Here is a 15,407-nt window from a genome sequence, read left to right as displayed (position 1 = left end):
AAGTTCAATCTGTGACTTTTCAGGCTTTCTGTCAGGCTCTTTGCTTGATCAAAGATCACAAAGCTTTTCCTTTCTGAGAAGGTAGGCACTGTGTGTACAAGATGACAGTGATTCCTCATAATCTCTATCACCTCACTGTAAGGAGACTGTGCTGAGAGCACAGCAGGTTTCCAAGTGACCTGACAGCATTGCCCTTGATGGTTTCTATGATATTGCTCCCGTAAAAAATGTTGAGATTACCCAGTCCCGTGGATCCTAGCAGGGGCTGCTGCTAGTCATACAATACAATTCTGGATATGGAAATTAATTTGAACAGATCACAAACCACAGCTGGATTTTTTCATCAGCTTCACATCTTACGTAATAACTGTTCCATACCACTGCCCTAATTCAAGATAAAAGATAAGAACTGTACAAATTAATTTCCTTCCTACAATGATGTTGTTAACAGCCTGGTGCAATATAGGCTTTTGTGTTGGCCTTCATATCAGTAAACAGGAAAAGAAGTGAACAAGAAAAGCAGGAGCCCAAAAGAAAAAAGAGAATTTGTGTTTAGGAATCCTTTACAGCAAGAAAACAGAGGGGATGTTTTTTCCGTAGTGAATCAAAGTTTCTTTTCAATAGATGTTTTCTTGGGGCAGTTTCTTGCAGATCTGCTGACATGGGTGCCACTGGATTTTTTTGATAAACCTGGTTAAAAGTGCCTTTTCAATTAAGTGTGCTTCTTTGAACTTACCCAGTTACTATCCTATGTAGTGGCAGAAATTTCTTGAGCTTATTGAAGTCTAGAATTTCCCACTAATGGGAGCTTAATTAAATGGATTCATCAGTTTACAGAGGTATTTCTAAATTATCTTTCCTGACAGCATTCTTCTCACTAACCTGATCTGTTTGAGGAGGTTAAGGTGCTTAGTTTGCATTGAAGGAGAGAAAGTTTTGGAAATTACCCCAGTGGGTTTATTTGAATGTATCCTTTAAAAAAAACTATTTGTTAGTTGCTTTTAGTTATCAGACAGGTTACATCCAGTGATACCTTACATTGGTATAACTCAGCAGCTGGCAAATTAAAACATTCTAGTGCTCATTTATTCAAAGTAGAGTGATTTATACTGCCTACTGAAATATTTAACTAGTTTTTACTTGAATTCAACTATGAAGATTTCTCTGTTAAAGAATATATTGCCTGAAGTAGGGGAGTTGAAACCTCCACTCTTCTGGAGTTTTATTTTAACTTTGCATTTCCTTATGTTTGTGTTGGGATAGTTGCGACTAAAACAATTCAGATCAACTTTTCATTTTGATGCATATCCTTCTCACTTAACTTTGCAGCAGAAATTAGTTGGCAGTAAATGTAGTGCTACCTTCTTTTTTTAAGGTTTGGGATTGGTTGAGCTTTTTAGGGGGTTGGTTTTGGGTTTTATTTTTTTGGTCTTTTGAGAGCATCCCTGAACTGGTTTTTAATCTTCTGAAGGAATGATTTTGGCAATGAAATTACTTACCTGTAGTTGTTCTCCTCCGGAGAGTTTGTTTCATCAAGCTTCTCACATGTTCAGCCACCCACTTTGTCTGAGTTTGAAGCTGTACCTATTTGAGGTGCTTTGTCTGCACCATAATATCTTCTTTTGAAGTGCATTTGTGATAATTGTGTAGAGTAATTTATTTTTGGGGGCATAACTTTGTTTCTCTTGTAAAATCTGAGTTCAGTGGAATGTTCTAGGGAAAGAGGTTGAAGGCAGAGTAGCGTAAGGCTAGCAAGTAATAGCAAGTAAGGCCTTTTGCTCAAACTGTTATGCTCCTGCTACCCTGAAGGACCAAAATGTCTTGAAGACCTTGGAGTACCGCCAATCTTTTGATAGAGACTCAAGAATTAAAATCCTGTCAGATAATGTTCCAGATCTTCAGAGAAATAATTACAACCAACTTTTCCATTCTCATCCATCTCTTGCCTATTCTATTGATGATCTAGTTTAAATTAAAAAAAGCTTTTTTGTGGTCTAGCTTCATAATAGGGTTGTTTTATAATATCTCAATTTGTCTGAAGCGATTTTTCTGATGGTGTGCGTCAGTGGAAGCACACATGTGCTCAACATTTACTGCACTAACATCTACTTGACAGATGCCTTTTTCAAACATCAGATGCAGTATTCTTGCAGAAGTGACAGGGAGGGTCCCTTTAGCTTTTGAAAGCAGTGTTAACCTTTATACATCCTACTGCTTATTCAGAAATCTCAATGCGCTTAGCGGATTATTAAGATAATTATGAAAATCTCTAATTTGCAGATGAGGGAAGCTGACACAGAGAGGGTAAATGTGTTGCCCAAAGGCACACATCAAAGTCAGAGCAGAAAAGGGAATGGAGTTCAAGACTCCCGACTTACATATCTCATTCAAACAAAATCCTCTTAAAAAGAGCACAGGTTGAACTAGGGCTGAAATGCTGAGATGTAAACAGGTTCTGCTAAGTGGTGGGAACGGTCCTTAGAAATATTTCATCAAACAGATGTGCTTTGCCCGGCAGTACCTCTGTAATCCACCCAAAGCTGTTCCTCACCAGGAGGAGAAACGCTGCTCGGGGTGGCACCTTTCCTAGAAACCAGTGACTCTGAGAGGGGCCTCAGTAGAGCTGATGGAAAATGGAAAAACAGAGCAGCACATGCAGCATTTTCTTACGCTTCCTGTTCTCGTCTTCCTTACTCTGGGTGCAAGCAAACTAGGATAAAATAAATGAAGGGGTCCATCTATGGAGATTGTGGGCAAGTTTAGGGAACTCTCTTCTTTGGACACCTCCAGCTTCAGAAGCATTATACTGAAAATTTTGAGATGCTTGGGTACAGCACAGTGGAGGCTGGGTGCCTCTGCTCTCTCCAGGGCCAGCACCAGTCGGTGAGTTTGTCTCCAAAACTGCAAGGTGAGGTTCACTAACTGTGTGTAGAAACAGTTAAAACTAATGAGTAGGGTACGGGAAGCTAAGAAGGATGTAAATTGCTGCCTGTCTTTGAAGTTTTGGTGTCTGACTGGAGGCTGAGTTTTGGATGTTTCAAACCTTTAGTGAGTGTGTCTCTGGAGTCGTTTCCTGATTAAAGATGCTGAAGTAAATGTGGGCTTCATGTGTAGTTCTCCGCTATGAATCCTACAGAAGCAGAGCCAGTTTGAGGTTCCAGCCCCAGCAGCTTGCATCATTTCTCCCTACTGCCCCCATTTCATCTCTACACCCCTCCTGCCTCAAAGATTTTTATTCCCTCATCTGTTTCAGAATATGGCTGTACAAATAGCTTCGTGGAACAGTCTGGTGGAAAAAGTCAGGCTCTCACTCTTCCCTTCCAGCTTTTCCCTCAGTCCCCTAAGAAAAAAGAAGCCCCAACAGAGGGTGGTTTTGCATTTACAGTAGACTGTTTCACTGGAAGAGTTTGAAGTGTGCCCACGCAAACAGCTGAATCCATACAGCTGAGAGTGCTGTAATCCTTGGGCAAAGAGGGAGGGAGAGGCAGGAAGATCCACACTCTGGAACCTCTTAAACGAGCTTTGCTGGCACTAGCAAACTGCACCTTTACTTTCCTTAAAGTATATCCACAAAGGGAGGTACAGGCATTCTCTCACAAAGAGGGGGGGTTGCATTCCAGTCTCTTAGATCCATATCCTAGCGGGGTATCCTCCTGTAGCAGGTGATCCACAAGTTTAATTAATGTATAGTTGTTTTCTCCTTCTGTGGAGGCCAAATACAAGGCTCACCAATGGGAAAAAGACAGGAAGGACTATTGTCATCTACAGATTGGGCTACTCTGTCTGCACGTTTCTGCTTCTCACCCTCAGAATTACTTGACCTTTCTATTTGATAATTGCTAAGCAAGGAATCAGAAGTAATCCACGTGTCCAAGACTTGATTTCATGGGTGAAGGATTTTACCCAACAGCAGAAATTCACATCATGAGAAATTGCTTGGAAAGCTACTACTTTCTGGTCTGTTTGTTGGCTTTCAGTTGGTTGTGTTTGGTTTTTATTTTCCTAAACAGACTTTGACAGTTTCCCATTGATAAGTTGTATGAGTTTATTCTTTTCTGTAATGTTGTTTTATGTCATCCAAGCTACACAGGCAGGTCGGCCAGGGGGGTTAGGAAACAGGTGAATTAATCAGGTTAGGTTAGAGAGAAAAATGCAGCCCACAGCCCAGACAGAGAGCGACTCCCTTTACGTTTGGATTCTTGCTCTTATACCTCTCAGCAAGCCTGTGAGTGAAGTAGACCTCACCATTGTTTCCCTTTCACAGCCTGTAATCTAGTTCTTCTCACCAAAACATTCTAGCTAGCTTCAAACTAGCACATGGGCTTTCTGAGCCACATTAGAACAGGTGGTAAGAAACCCCCACTGAATCACATGTAATATGGACATTGATTTCTTAGAACCAGCTGTTTTCCTTCATAAATCCATTCCTGTTGGTCTACAGTACTCACTTATCTAATTACAAACTCAGTTTCACTGATTCTTTTGCTGAATCAACTGACTGAAATGCATCCCTTGGAAATGCACTTTCTGTATTACTGGTGACCTCAGGACAACAATGAATGCAAGTGCTGAGCTCCATGGGATCTGCATTTGACTACCACAGAACCCTCTAGGAAAGTGTGTTGGTGGAGACACCTTTTTTTTTTTAATTAAGGTATTGAAGTTTTTAAAATTATTTTTAATCTTTTCTTTAATTGCATTGATCCAGAGGAGTCAGTTAGGTATCTGGCAATGTGATCTCTGAGATCTGCTGTAGGGGAATGCATAAAGAGCTGTCTGAAAGAGCCTTTGAGCTGAGGAAGTGCACGCATGGTGAGTCTTAACGGGCTGGAGCAATGCAATTTAACTTTTAAGTCTCACCAGGACAAACTTCAGCTGAATTGAAACTTGCTTAAACATGGTATACACACATTTTTATAAATGACTTCCTATTGGGCTTTCTAATTTTTTTAAGAGATGGAGCAGAAAAAAGGATGTCAATGACATGAGAACTGAGGAAAAAGCTGGTCCTGCATTTGCAGCATACTTATCAGTTCGTGTCTTAGTTCACATCTGTTTAAGTTATCTGTTTTTAGCTTTTTGTTTCCTTGGCAATGAGAGCAAACATCATATTACTGCAGCTTCTAACAATAACTCTCTGTTTCTGTATTCTGCTCTACTAAGCTGGTCCCAAAGAGATTCACATAAAATCATTCTTAGTGTCCATGCAAAATGTAGCTGCTTACAATCTGTAAAATAATTAAGTATTCCTGATGTGCACATACCCTACAAGGCCATTACTGTGTACCTGCATTGGCATTTCAGATAATATCCAGTTCTAACACTAACCCCTTATAATGTAAACTCTATAAAACACTGAAAATATGCACACTCCTAGCCATGGCACTATTCCACAGTTCTAAATATCATGTGCTTGAAATATTAAACCAAAAAAAAACCCAACCCCAAACCCCAGAAAGTTTAAAAATAATTATTGTAGTGGTGCCTTTCTTGCTGCTGTGTAGCTGAGGTCCTCCTCACCATCTGCCCTGTACATAACTGAGATTTAAAAGTCTGGCTTGAAAATGAGTTGTAATCTGAAGTTGCTGATACAGCCTTTGGTTTAGTGAGTAGACAGCTCAACTAGTTAAATAGCTGTCCTAATATTTGGAGGTAAGAGTGTCTTTGGCTAATTCTTGACAAGTACTCTTTAGTTCCTTCCTAGCTTCTGTCTCCAGCTAGGAGTTTTTTGGGTTTGGGGAATAATTTACACTTAAGGGATGATCTTAGCATTGTGTATGGGATTCCCTTTTTCCTTCATTCCTGTCTCTTCCAGTTAATGTGTCCCCAGTCCACAGGCTGTAGTATTGCAGGAATGCATTATAAAAAGCAGAAAGAAACTCAGGTAACATGGAGAAGCAGTGACTAAAGGATATGATTCTGATATAGAAGTGCAGCAGACATTTTAAGGAAACTCTGAGGAGTAATAGTGGATTTCAGTTGAGGAGAAGGATAGAGTTTAATGTTTTGAGTCACTGGTCTTCAGCCAGGTAGGACTCGGTAATGCTTAGATCAAAGCAAACAAACTCGTTTCTGATCCAAGGAATCAAGAGAGAGCACTAAGTATCCTTTTACTGCACTACCCGGCAACACAATTTAGGATGAAGCCTGTCTCCATGGGCACCAACCTAAAAAATTCCAAAACTTCAACTTGGAAGCTATACCTTAACTTGAACATTCCTGCAGAATACTGAATCCATTGCTAAAAATAGTTACAATAAAAGTTGTTTAACATACTGCATTTGTCTGGCCAAGGTAGCAGATCGTGTAACTGGAGCTGGACACTCCCAGCCTAGCTGCTTCCATGTTCCTGTGGTACAGAATGTGGATCTGGCTGGGCTGGACACATCACTCCCTCTCAGGAGATAAGAACAAGCAGTGTCTGCTAAAGTTTGAGAGACTAATTCATGAGATGCAGTTCTGAAGAATATTTAACTCTCCCTGCAAACAAACAGTTAAATGCTCATGAAACTAAACTACTTGAACAGAATCATAGAATCATAGAATCAACCAGGTTGGAAGAGACCTCCAAGATCATCCAGTCCAACCTAGCATCCAGCCCTAGCTGACTAACTAGACCATGGCACTAAGTGCCTCATCCAGTCTTTTCTTGAACACTTCCAGGGACAGTGACTCCACCACCTCCCTGTGCAAACACATCCCCTGGAACGTTGTTCAAGGTTGCATGTCACAAAACCATCAGACTTTTGTATTTAAATGTTTGATCTGCATCTGTAATATCAGTAAAGTCACACAGGGCATTGTTTTTTTTTCAGAACTATGAGGTTCCCTGCAAAGACCACACTTAAATAGGCTACTCATGATGTGGTAAAGATACTAGAGGAGGAGATGCTGAGTAACACCAAATCAGTATATGAAGAAAGATAACCATGAGCTTAAAAGTGTACAGACTGTGCCATTAGTGCAAAAATGCTGGTCAAATGACTTGAAATTCATTTTAAAATTGGGCATATTTTTAAAATAAATTCAGTCTTTCATGGAAGTTTTTTCTGTTTCAGTAATCACTTAGGGAAGAGTCTGCAGCTGCTGATGGACAGAGTGGATGAGATGAGCCAAGACATCGTTAAATACAACACTTACCTGAGGAATGTGAGCAAACAGCAGCAGCAGAAGCACCAGGTTGGTAACAAGGGAAGCCTGAAGGAGAGGAACACAAAATGCATGCTGGGTGGTCTTATCAGAGAAATTTGTATTTAAGCAAGATAAAATTCTTACAGAAACATTCTTGAAGTTGATTTCTAAAATGAGCGACTTAGTGGGGACTTATCCAGTGGATTCACTTGTGCTGATATGTAGTATCATAAAATCAGCTATGTTGGAAGAGGCCTCCAAGATCATCCAGTCCAGCCTATCACCAAGCCCTGTCCAATCAACTAGACCATGGCACAGAATGCCTCATTCAGTCTGTTTTTGAACACCTCCGGGGACGGCAGCTCCACCACCTCCCTGGGCAGCCCATTCCAATGGCAAATCACTCTCTCTTTGCTCTGTTACATGTTTGTTAGTGATTTATGATGAAATGAAAACGTTGATATACTAAATATATATACTGTGGACACAGGGATTAGAGGCTTAGTAAATGAAAGAGCTGAAACTACAAGTGAATGGTTCCAAAACACATTGTGTTTGAATGCCATCACATTTAGTCATGCATCTAGAAATAAAGAAACGTAGTCCATCTGTAGAAGACAATGGCCTGTCCTCTGATCAGAAGTGAGATTTTTAGTCATGTTTTATGTCAGCAGATATTGATAATGATCAGGTAATGCTGATTTTTAATTCCTCATTCCAGAGGGCCTCTTTAAAATCCAAAATGGTCTGATAATACTGAGTTTGGAGATGGGCTTTAGCAGATGCCTGCTTTAGCAGATGAGTTGGGCAAAGTGACCTGCAGAGCTCCTTCCCACCTTAGCTGCTCTGTGATTTGGAGATGGTGTTGCTTTATTTGCTGTTGCTGTGTTTGACAGAGCTGTGCTGTGCCTAACTATGGAAGAATGCTGGTAAATTGGAAAAAAAAGCACTGTGTCAGTGATTTAAAAGCCCAGAAAGCAGATTTTGGTGAATGCAATTCACTTCACGTGATAAGTTAACAAACGACTTGCTTACTCAAAAAGTACCAGCGTGAAAGAATGAATTTAAGCTCTTTAATCTAGCAGACAAGGATATGACAAGAGTCAGGATTGGCCAGCTGAAAATGGGGCAGGCTGTTTTAAAGATAGTACTGCAGGAATTGCTACACAGAGTAGCTAATTATTAAAAAGAGCACCTGTGCTTCATGCAAAATGCTTTATCACTGCCTGTTTTTTAATCAAAATTGGCTTTTTCTTCACTTAAAGTATAACTTAGATAGGAAGTACTTTAGGGAAGCAGCACATGATTAGTGGTCTCCTGGCTTTGTGATTCCTGAGGACTTAGAAGCTTCATGCATGTTATCTTCAGAAAATTTGTTTTCCTTTGTTGCCTAATTTGAAAAGAAAGATGGCATCCACTTCAAAGCTTTCTGTTAATAAAGGAATCTATTTGTTTTGAAAAGCAGAGCAAAGTAGGTTCCATGGTGTCTCACTTCATTTCTTTATTAACTGTAGCTGCTTTAGTAGTGGCTCTTTGCAGCATAGTTAGTGGTCTTAAATTCATTTTTTAAATGGAGCAGTTGTGATTAAGAGCAAGCTGTTTCAATAGAGAATAATAGGCAGACTGCTGAGAAGTGAATGGGGTAATGCAAAGAAAGAAGAAACTGCATGCAGTTCACATACAAATATGGTCATTTAAGATTTTATTTTTAACATTGTCTAAAAACATGTATTTGTCACTCGCTACTACTGGGAAAAAACTTGAGTATACCACCAAGTATGAACTGTTTTCAGACTCTTATGCACAGATACATTTATGTATGTAAATTCACACACCCTGTGCTCCTTGGCTTATTTATTTTACATATTTAGTGTGTGTGTTGAATATGAGGGCTTTGATAGACAAACCTTTCAACCAATTCCTGCCTTGAGTGGGAAATCTCAGATGCATGGTTTTCATATCATAGAATCAGTCAGGTTTGGAAGGGGCCACAAGGATTATCTAGGTCCAACCCACCTTGACATGAGCAGGGACGCCCTACCCTAGATCAGGCAGGCCAGAACCCCATCCAATCTGGCCTTAAACACCTCCAGGGATGGGGCCTCAACAACCTCCTTGAGTAACCTATTCCAGCCTCTCACCACTCATGCTCAGCAGCTTCCTCCTCATGTCCAGTCTGAACCTACCCACCTCCAGCTTTGCTCCATTCCCCCTGGTCCTGTCACTCCCTGATATCCTGAGAAGTCTCTCCCCAGCTTTTTTGTAGGCCCCCTTCAGATACTGGAAGGCCACAGGAAGGTCACCTGGGAGCCTCCTCTTCTCCAGATGGAACAGCCCCAAGTCTTTCAGTCTGTCCTCATAGCAGAGCTGCTCCAGCCCTCTGATCATCCCAGTGGCCCTTCTCTGGGCACGCTCCAGCACATCCACATCCTTCTCGTAATGGAGGCTCCAGAGCTGGATGCAATGCTCCAGGTGGGGTCTCACCAGAGCAGAGTTTTGAAGGTCTGTACTTCTGCATGAACTAATGCTAGTGCCATGGTCTAGTTGATTGGACAGGGCTGGGTGATAGGTTGGACTGGATGATCTTGGAGGGCTCATCCAACCTGGCTTATTCTCTGATTCCATGATTCAATAGATGCAGAAGTGGTCTACTTTAAATTGTAGAAGCTTGAGTAATCTGCATGTCCAAGAGGAGCACTGAAAACAAATCTATTTGGTTTAATATTTTTTTCTTCCTTTTTTTAAGTAGCAGAATAATTTCTGCAAACTCGTGCTCTAATATATCCTCTGCTGGCCCACAAAGAAATGGCATCAAAGTGGCAGCACGGAGAAATGAACCATTTGTTTTGTTTCTGCCACTACTTTGTTCTCAGTTGAGAGTTTATATTTTTTGGGCTTAATGCACCTTGTTTAATCAGGTTCTCTTCCCCTTCCACATTAAGATTGCTTTGACCTTTAACTTGCATAAAATTGAGTATTTCTACTTTGTGTAGCTGTTTGAGGTAATGGCTTCCCATACCTATCTATTCCAACCTTGTTTTTCTTTCTTGTGTGGGGAAATGGAGACCTTTATCTAGTGCTGTGCTCTTTCCATCAGATCCAGTATTTATGAAGATCTTTTAAAACCTGAACCCCACCACCTCAGTACCGTGTAATTTTCCAGTGCCTCACTTATTTGAGGTGCCAGTGTAGCAGAGGAAGTGCTTATTAGCAGTGAATTGAAATTAGCTATGAACTGCATGTGCATTATTTGAAATTAACCAAATTGCACCAAGTGTCACTTTTGAAACCTACTTTCTGGTTGGGTAAAGAACATCCAAAAAGAAAAAGGGTTTTTTTTCTGCTTTAGAAGTGCTGTTGCATTCCATGTCCTGTTGCATTCCATTCCTGTTGCTTTGTTTTCAGTACCAGCAGAGGCGTCAGCAAGAAAATATACAGCGTCAAAGCCGAGGAGAGCCTCCTCTTCCTGAGGAGGACATCAACAAACTCTTTAAGCCACCACAGCCACCTCCAAGAATGGAGTCACTCCTAATTGCAGGTAATATTCTAGCAGCTTCCTCACTCTTCTCACAGATGAATGTTAGCTTCAGAAAATGCAGTTGTTACCTTAGAAAGAACTTTAATTTTTGGTCACCTTTGCCATTGTGGTGTGACGTTTTGGCATCGGTAGTATTCCAAAGACAGCCCTGTATTTGGTCATAGGTAGTGGTTTCTGTGATGGTTTGGGTGTTCCCAGGCCCCCCCACACTTTAGAAATTACCCAGACTAGACTCAGCTGGCTCTGGGAATATAAATGAAGCTATTTATTTACAGCTAGCACAATATACAAGCAGCTATTTACAATATATACAGTTACATACAGAAACTGTTATACAAGGTAAAAGGTAATACAGAAAAACAACTCCCCTCCCAGAAACCTCAGTCCCCAGGAGGGGCTCTCAACCACCCCTGCACCTTCCCCCTGCCCCTCTCAACCTTACCCCAGTTCCAAGGAAGAATAGAGGTTCAGCCAAGAGGTTATGAAGCAAAGTGGGTTAGGCCAAATGGAAGGTGAGGTTAGGCAGTAAGATGTTGCTCAGTCAGCAGCCCAAGGCAGAGTGAGACAAAACAGTGAGAGTGTTATCTAATGTTTTTCTTTCTTCTTCAGCAAGACTCTGAGGGGAGCAGACATACCATTGTTTTCCTTTCACAGCCTATGATCTAGTTCTTCTCACCAAAACATTCTAGCTTGCTTCAAACTAGCACAGTTTCAGTCTGTGATCCATAGGCCAAGGGACAGAGATACTACAAACAAACAAACAAAGAAGTAACCTTAATGCTAATAGGCAGTCCGTGGCTTTGTGAGAGAATAGGAGAACTTTGTCTAGGTGGGTAACAGAGAAGTTACCCCAGCAGATAGGAACACATGCCATTTTTTTGAAAGCAGGGCTCTGTTACCAGAATGGCTGCCTAGAGCTTTGAACTTGATGTTAGGAGACTTTTCTCCCTTTATTTCTTACTTTGCCGTGGTGTCTAGTTTCCCCTTGACAATCTGTGCCTTGTAGGGTGATGGGAAAGGACAGGAGCAGCAGCCAGAGCCTCTTTCTAGCTCCATTCTGAGGGAGTGAAATGGGATTTTGAAGAAGAGCTTGAGAAATACTCCACAGATCAGGCTTTCTGCACTAATGGGTGTAGTGACTGGTGCAGTTGATAAGCTGCTCCCTGCGCTCCTAGCCAAGCTCCTTCCTCACCTCAAGAAGTTAGGAGGCTCTACAGACAAGCGGCAGGAATAAGCTGTTTGGGCAGAGCAGTTGTCTGCAGTCCCAAGGTACTTATAATATCCATAGATGTTGAACTGGATGTTGCAGCAGCTGAGAAGGTTTTACTTTTAATTTTCACACAGACCTGGCATAATTTCTTTGATTTCTGTGGCCAGAGTTTTAGGGACACTATTCTCACCTTCTTGCACCCAAAGGTGAATGAAAATGTAGTCAGAAATAAAGTGAAGGTTCCCCTGCCCCAGTTTCTTCAGGTTGCTGGTACGTTGGAGTACATGGCCACAGTTTGGTACAAAAGTCAGTGCCCATTCCATGCCTCTTGGAAGGGTAAAAATACCTGATACCTCAGAATGGCAGCAGAAAACCAAAATGCCCTGCTAAGCAATCTAAATTTGTGAAATATCATGAGAGAGCAAATTGTTTAACTGTAGCAGGTCATTTGGATCAATTAGCTGTCCCCTTCTTTTCTACTGAGAGAAAATGAAACCAAATGCTTGGTGATTTAGTGTATAGGAGAGAGTGCTCTGACATTAAAAAAACACAAACAAGTGAGTTTGAACTACCACTCTTCTATTTTGGAGTGACCAAAACATTATTTTAATATTAATACTTTTTCACACCACTAGTAAGTGGAACAAGGGGACACAGTCTCAAGTTGTGTCGGGGGAAGTATAGGCTGGATGTTAGGAGGAAGTTCTTCACAGAGAGAGTGATTGGCATTGGAATGGGCTGCCCAGGGAAGTGGTGGAGTCACCGTCCCTGGAGGTGTTGAAGAAAAGCCTGGATGAGGCACTTAGTGCCATTGTCTAGTTGACTGGATAGGGCTGGGTGATAGGTTGGACTGGATGATCTTGGAGGTCTCTTCCAACCTCGCTGAGTCTGTGATTCTAAGTGCTGCTTTTAGAAGACTTAATCTTTGCAGAGTTTGAAAAACCCCTTTAGTTTTTACCTGTTAATGAATCCTAGTAACATTAAAATACTCTAAAATCAGCTTTAGCATAGCTTTAAAATGCAACAGAGGTGTGTGTGTGTGTGTGTAGATGTGTTTATAAAAGTGATAGCTTAGGATGAATCACTTCTTACAAGAGGGGGAATTGAAAACTATTGTAACTTAGCAGTTTTCAACCAAAACACTCTCTTCATTTATTCTCTTACCATAATCAAGGGAAGAATTGAAGGCATCCTCTTCAACTTAGATGAACTAAAGTTTGTGGATAAAGAATAAAACTTAGCTCTTTTGTCTCTGAGGCATTAAAAAACTTTTGAAATGGAGCATTCGATTGAGAGTTTATTGGTCTTCTAAACACTGTTAATTTTGATTCAGATGGCTTCATGTTTTGCTATTTCTAGCTAAGAAGGGAAATGACTTGTAGTGTGATGCGTATAAAAATGTTTTGATGGGCATATTTGAACTGCAAAGCGCTGACTTCATCCCCTGATGGTGTTTGAAATAGCTGATAAAGGAATGTAACAGGTGGGGAAAAAAGACTGCAGCAAAGTGTCAGACAGGAGAACTACAATTTTCAATCTGCTGCTACTGAAAAGTATTTGTTACAAAATTTGATTTAGGGACAGGAGATGCATGAGACCCCAGGACTGAAATATAGTCTGGTAGTGTTTTTAGAGCAACTAAACCAAACAATTGAGGTGGTTATGATTCCAGTACAACAGCAGCATGAGTTGTTTATTCTTTTTATGTCATATGTCTTTTCAGGAATTGTAAGCAAAAGAATTTTAGGGAAATTAAGGGGGTTCAAGCATACAAACTTACCTATTCTGCTCATTTCGTTTCTTCTTCCCCAAACCTATCTGGGAATACTAAACAAGTAACAATGTTTGTCAGGTGTGGAACAGATGAGTTCTCCTATAAATCCAGAATGGTTCATGTATGTTTGCCTTATTAAAAATGATGTTCTGAAATGTCTTTGTGAACTTCAGAGTTGACAAGTTTTTGCTCTTCTTTCCTATTGACAGGTCAAATTAATACCTACTGCCAGAACATTAAGGAGTTCAATGCACAGAACCTGGGCAAGCTTTTCATGGCTCAGGCTCTCCAAGATTACAATAACTGAAGAAACTTTTTGCTGTGGCCCTCAACAAGAGAAGTTAGTTACAGTTTCGTACTGTACATGATCCTCTTGAAAATTGGCTGTATTGGGAAAAGAATCTTGTAAAACACTCAACTTGGTTTGTGTTATATTCTGCTTTAAGAAAAATAAAGGCAAATTTTAATGATGTTTTAGTATTTCCTTATTTGTTGGCCCTATTGGACTGGAATTTTGTGTGGTCACACAGGTTTTCTACATGTTTGGCAGTTATTCATGTCTAGTCATTGCAAATAATACAAATTTTATTTAACTTGGAATCTGAAATCAAACCAAGTTATTACAAATGTTCAGTTTAGCTGACTTCACAGAAGGAACCCAGAATCTCCTAGTTCCAGTTGAGAGCTTCCAACCGTAATGTGCCAGTCATATGGAACAGTTGCTTGTTTTTATCTCTTTGGACAGCCTGGTGCAGTGGACCTTCCATACTACAAATTTTGCATAGGCTTCACATTCAGAACACACAAAACTGGTGTTACTGAGAGATTGATCCCCACTGTATCATGCTAAACTGTATTCTTATTTTCAGTTGCCACCACCAAGTGGATTGAAATTCAGTGATGCTGGCGAAGTCTTCATGGTAGAAACCTTTAAAGGTTTGGTGCATGGCAACTCACATGTCTCGTTCTCTTTTGATTCCCTTTTTCTTTGTTGCCTGTCATCATGTGGCAAGTTCTGAGAGCCTAAAGCAGCTAAGGAGTTTTGTCTTTTAAAGTAAGTAACATCCTCTAAACCGGAGCAGGTTACCCTTGGAATTGGTGGTGTCACTGTCTGTGAAGGTGTACAATAAACAACGTGGACATGGCACTTTGGGACATGGTTTAGTGGCCATGATGTTGTTATGTGGATGGTTGGACTTGATGATCTTAGAGATCTTTTCCAACCAAAATAATTCTATGGTTCTATGAAATACGAACCTAGCATAGAGTGTTTCAGCCCCTATAAACACCAGAAGTGTGTGAAAACTGGGAATTAGCCTAAGAGCTCATTCTATTCTAAAGTAAACTGTAGTGATTTCGGTATTTGTGTAAATATGGATGCAAGCTTTGTTCAGCCCTCACATCGAGATGTGTACCTGTATTTCTGCTTCTGGCCTATTCAAGGTTGGACTAAGCTCCATCTGAACTGTAATAATCTTGCTGCCGACTGCCTGCATGGAGGTAACGTGGGGTGCTTTTCCTTACTCTACATAAGGTTGTTGTCTCCTCTTGCTTCTCAGCTCCACATGATATTCTCCTGCAGACTTAGATGTTTTGGAGGCTGAATTTCTGCTCCTCTGCATCCTATCAAAGATTGGATTGCTGTGTTCAGTGTAAGATACTAATGGGAAGTGTTTGTGCAAATGTGAACAACTGCACAGAGTAAAGAGTAGAGAAGGTCTAGGAGAGGTTGCAGATGTCCTTTTGGATGCTAT

General features: G+C 40.7%; 1 protein-coding gene across 1 annotated transcript in view; it reads left to right on the top strand.

The window, feature by feature from the left end:
• Nucleotides 1-14,123, top strand: part of EIF3H (eukaryotic translation initiation factor 3 subunit H) — an 83,541-nt gene extending 69,418 nt beyond the window's left edge. Inside the window, exons 6-8 of the mRNA XM_064154178.1 lie at nucleotides 7,059-7,179; nucleotides 10,537-10,669; nucleotides 13,863-14,123. Of these exons, the coding sequence (XP_064010248.1) occupies nucleotides 7,059-7,179; nucleotides 10,537-10,669; nucleotides 13,863-13,960 (352 nt within the window). The 3' untranslated portion in view covers nucleotides 13,961-14,123. The remainder of the gene's footprint in view (nucleotides 1-7,058; nucleotides 7,180-10,536; nucleotides 10,670-13,862) is intronic.
• The last annotated feature ends 1,284 nt before the right edge of the window (nucleotides 14,124-15,407 follow it).

The sequence above is a fragment of the Pogoniulus pusillus genome, chromosome 14, assembly GCF_015220805.1.
Source record: "Pogoniulus pusillus isolate bPogPus1 chromosome 14, bPogPus1.pri, whole genome shotgun sequence".
NCBI lineage: Eukaryota > Metazoa > Chordata > Aves > Piciformes > Lybiidae > Pogoniulus > Pogoniulus pusillus.
This window is presented reverse-complemented; position numbering and strand designations above follow the sequence as displayed.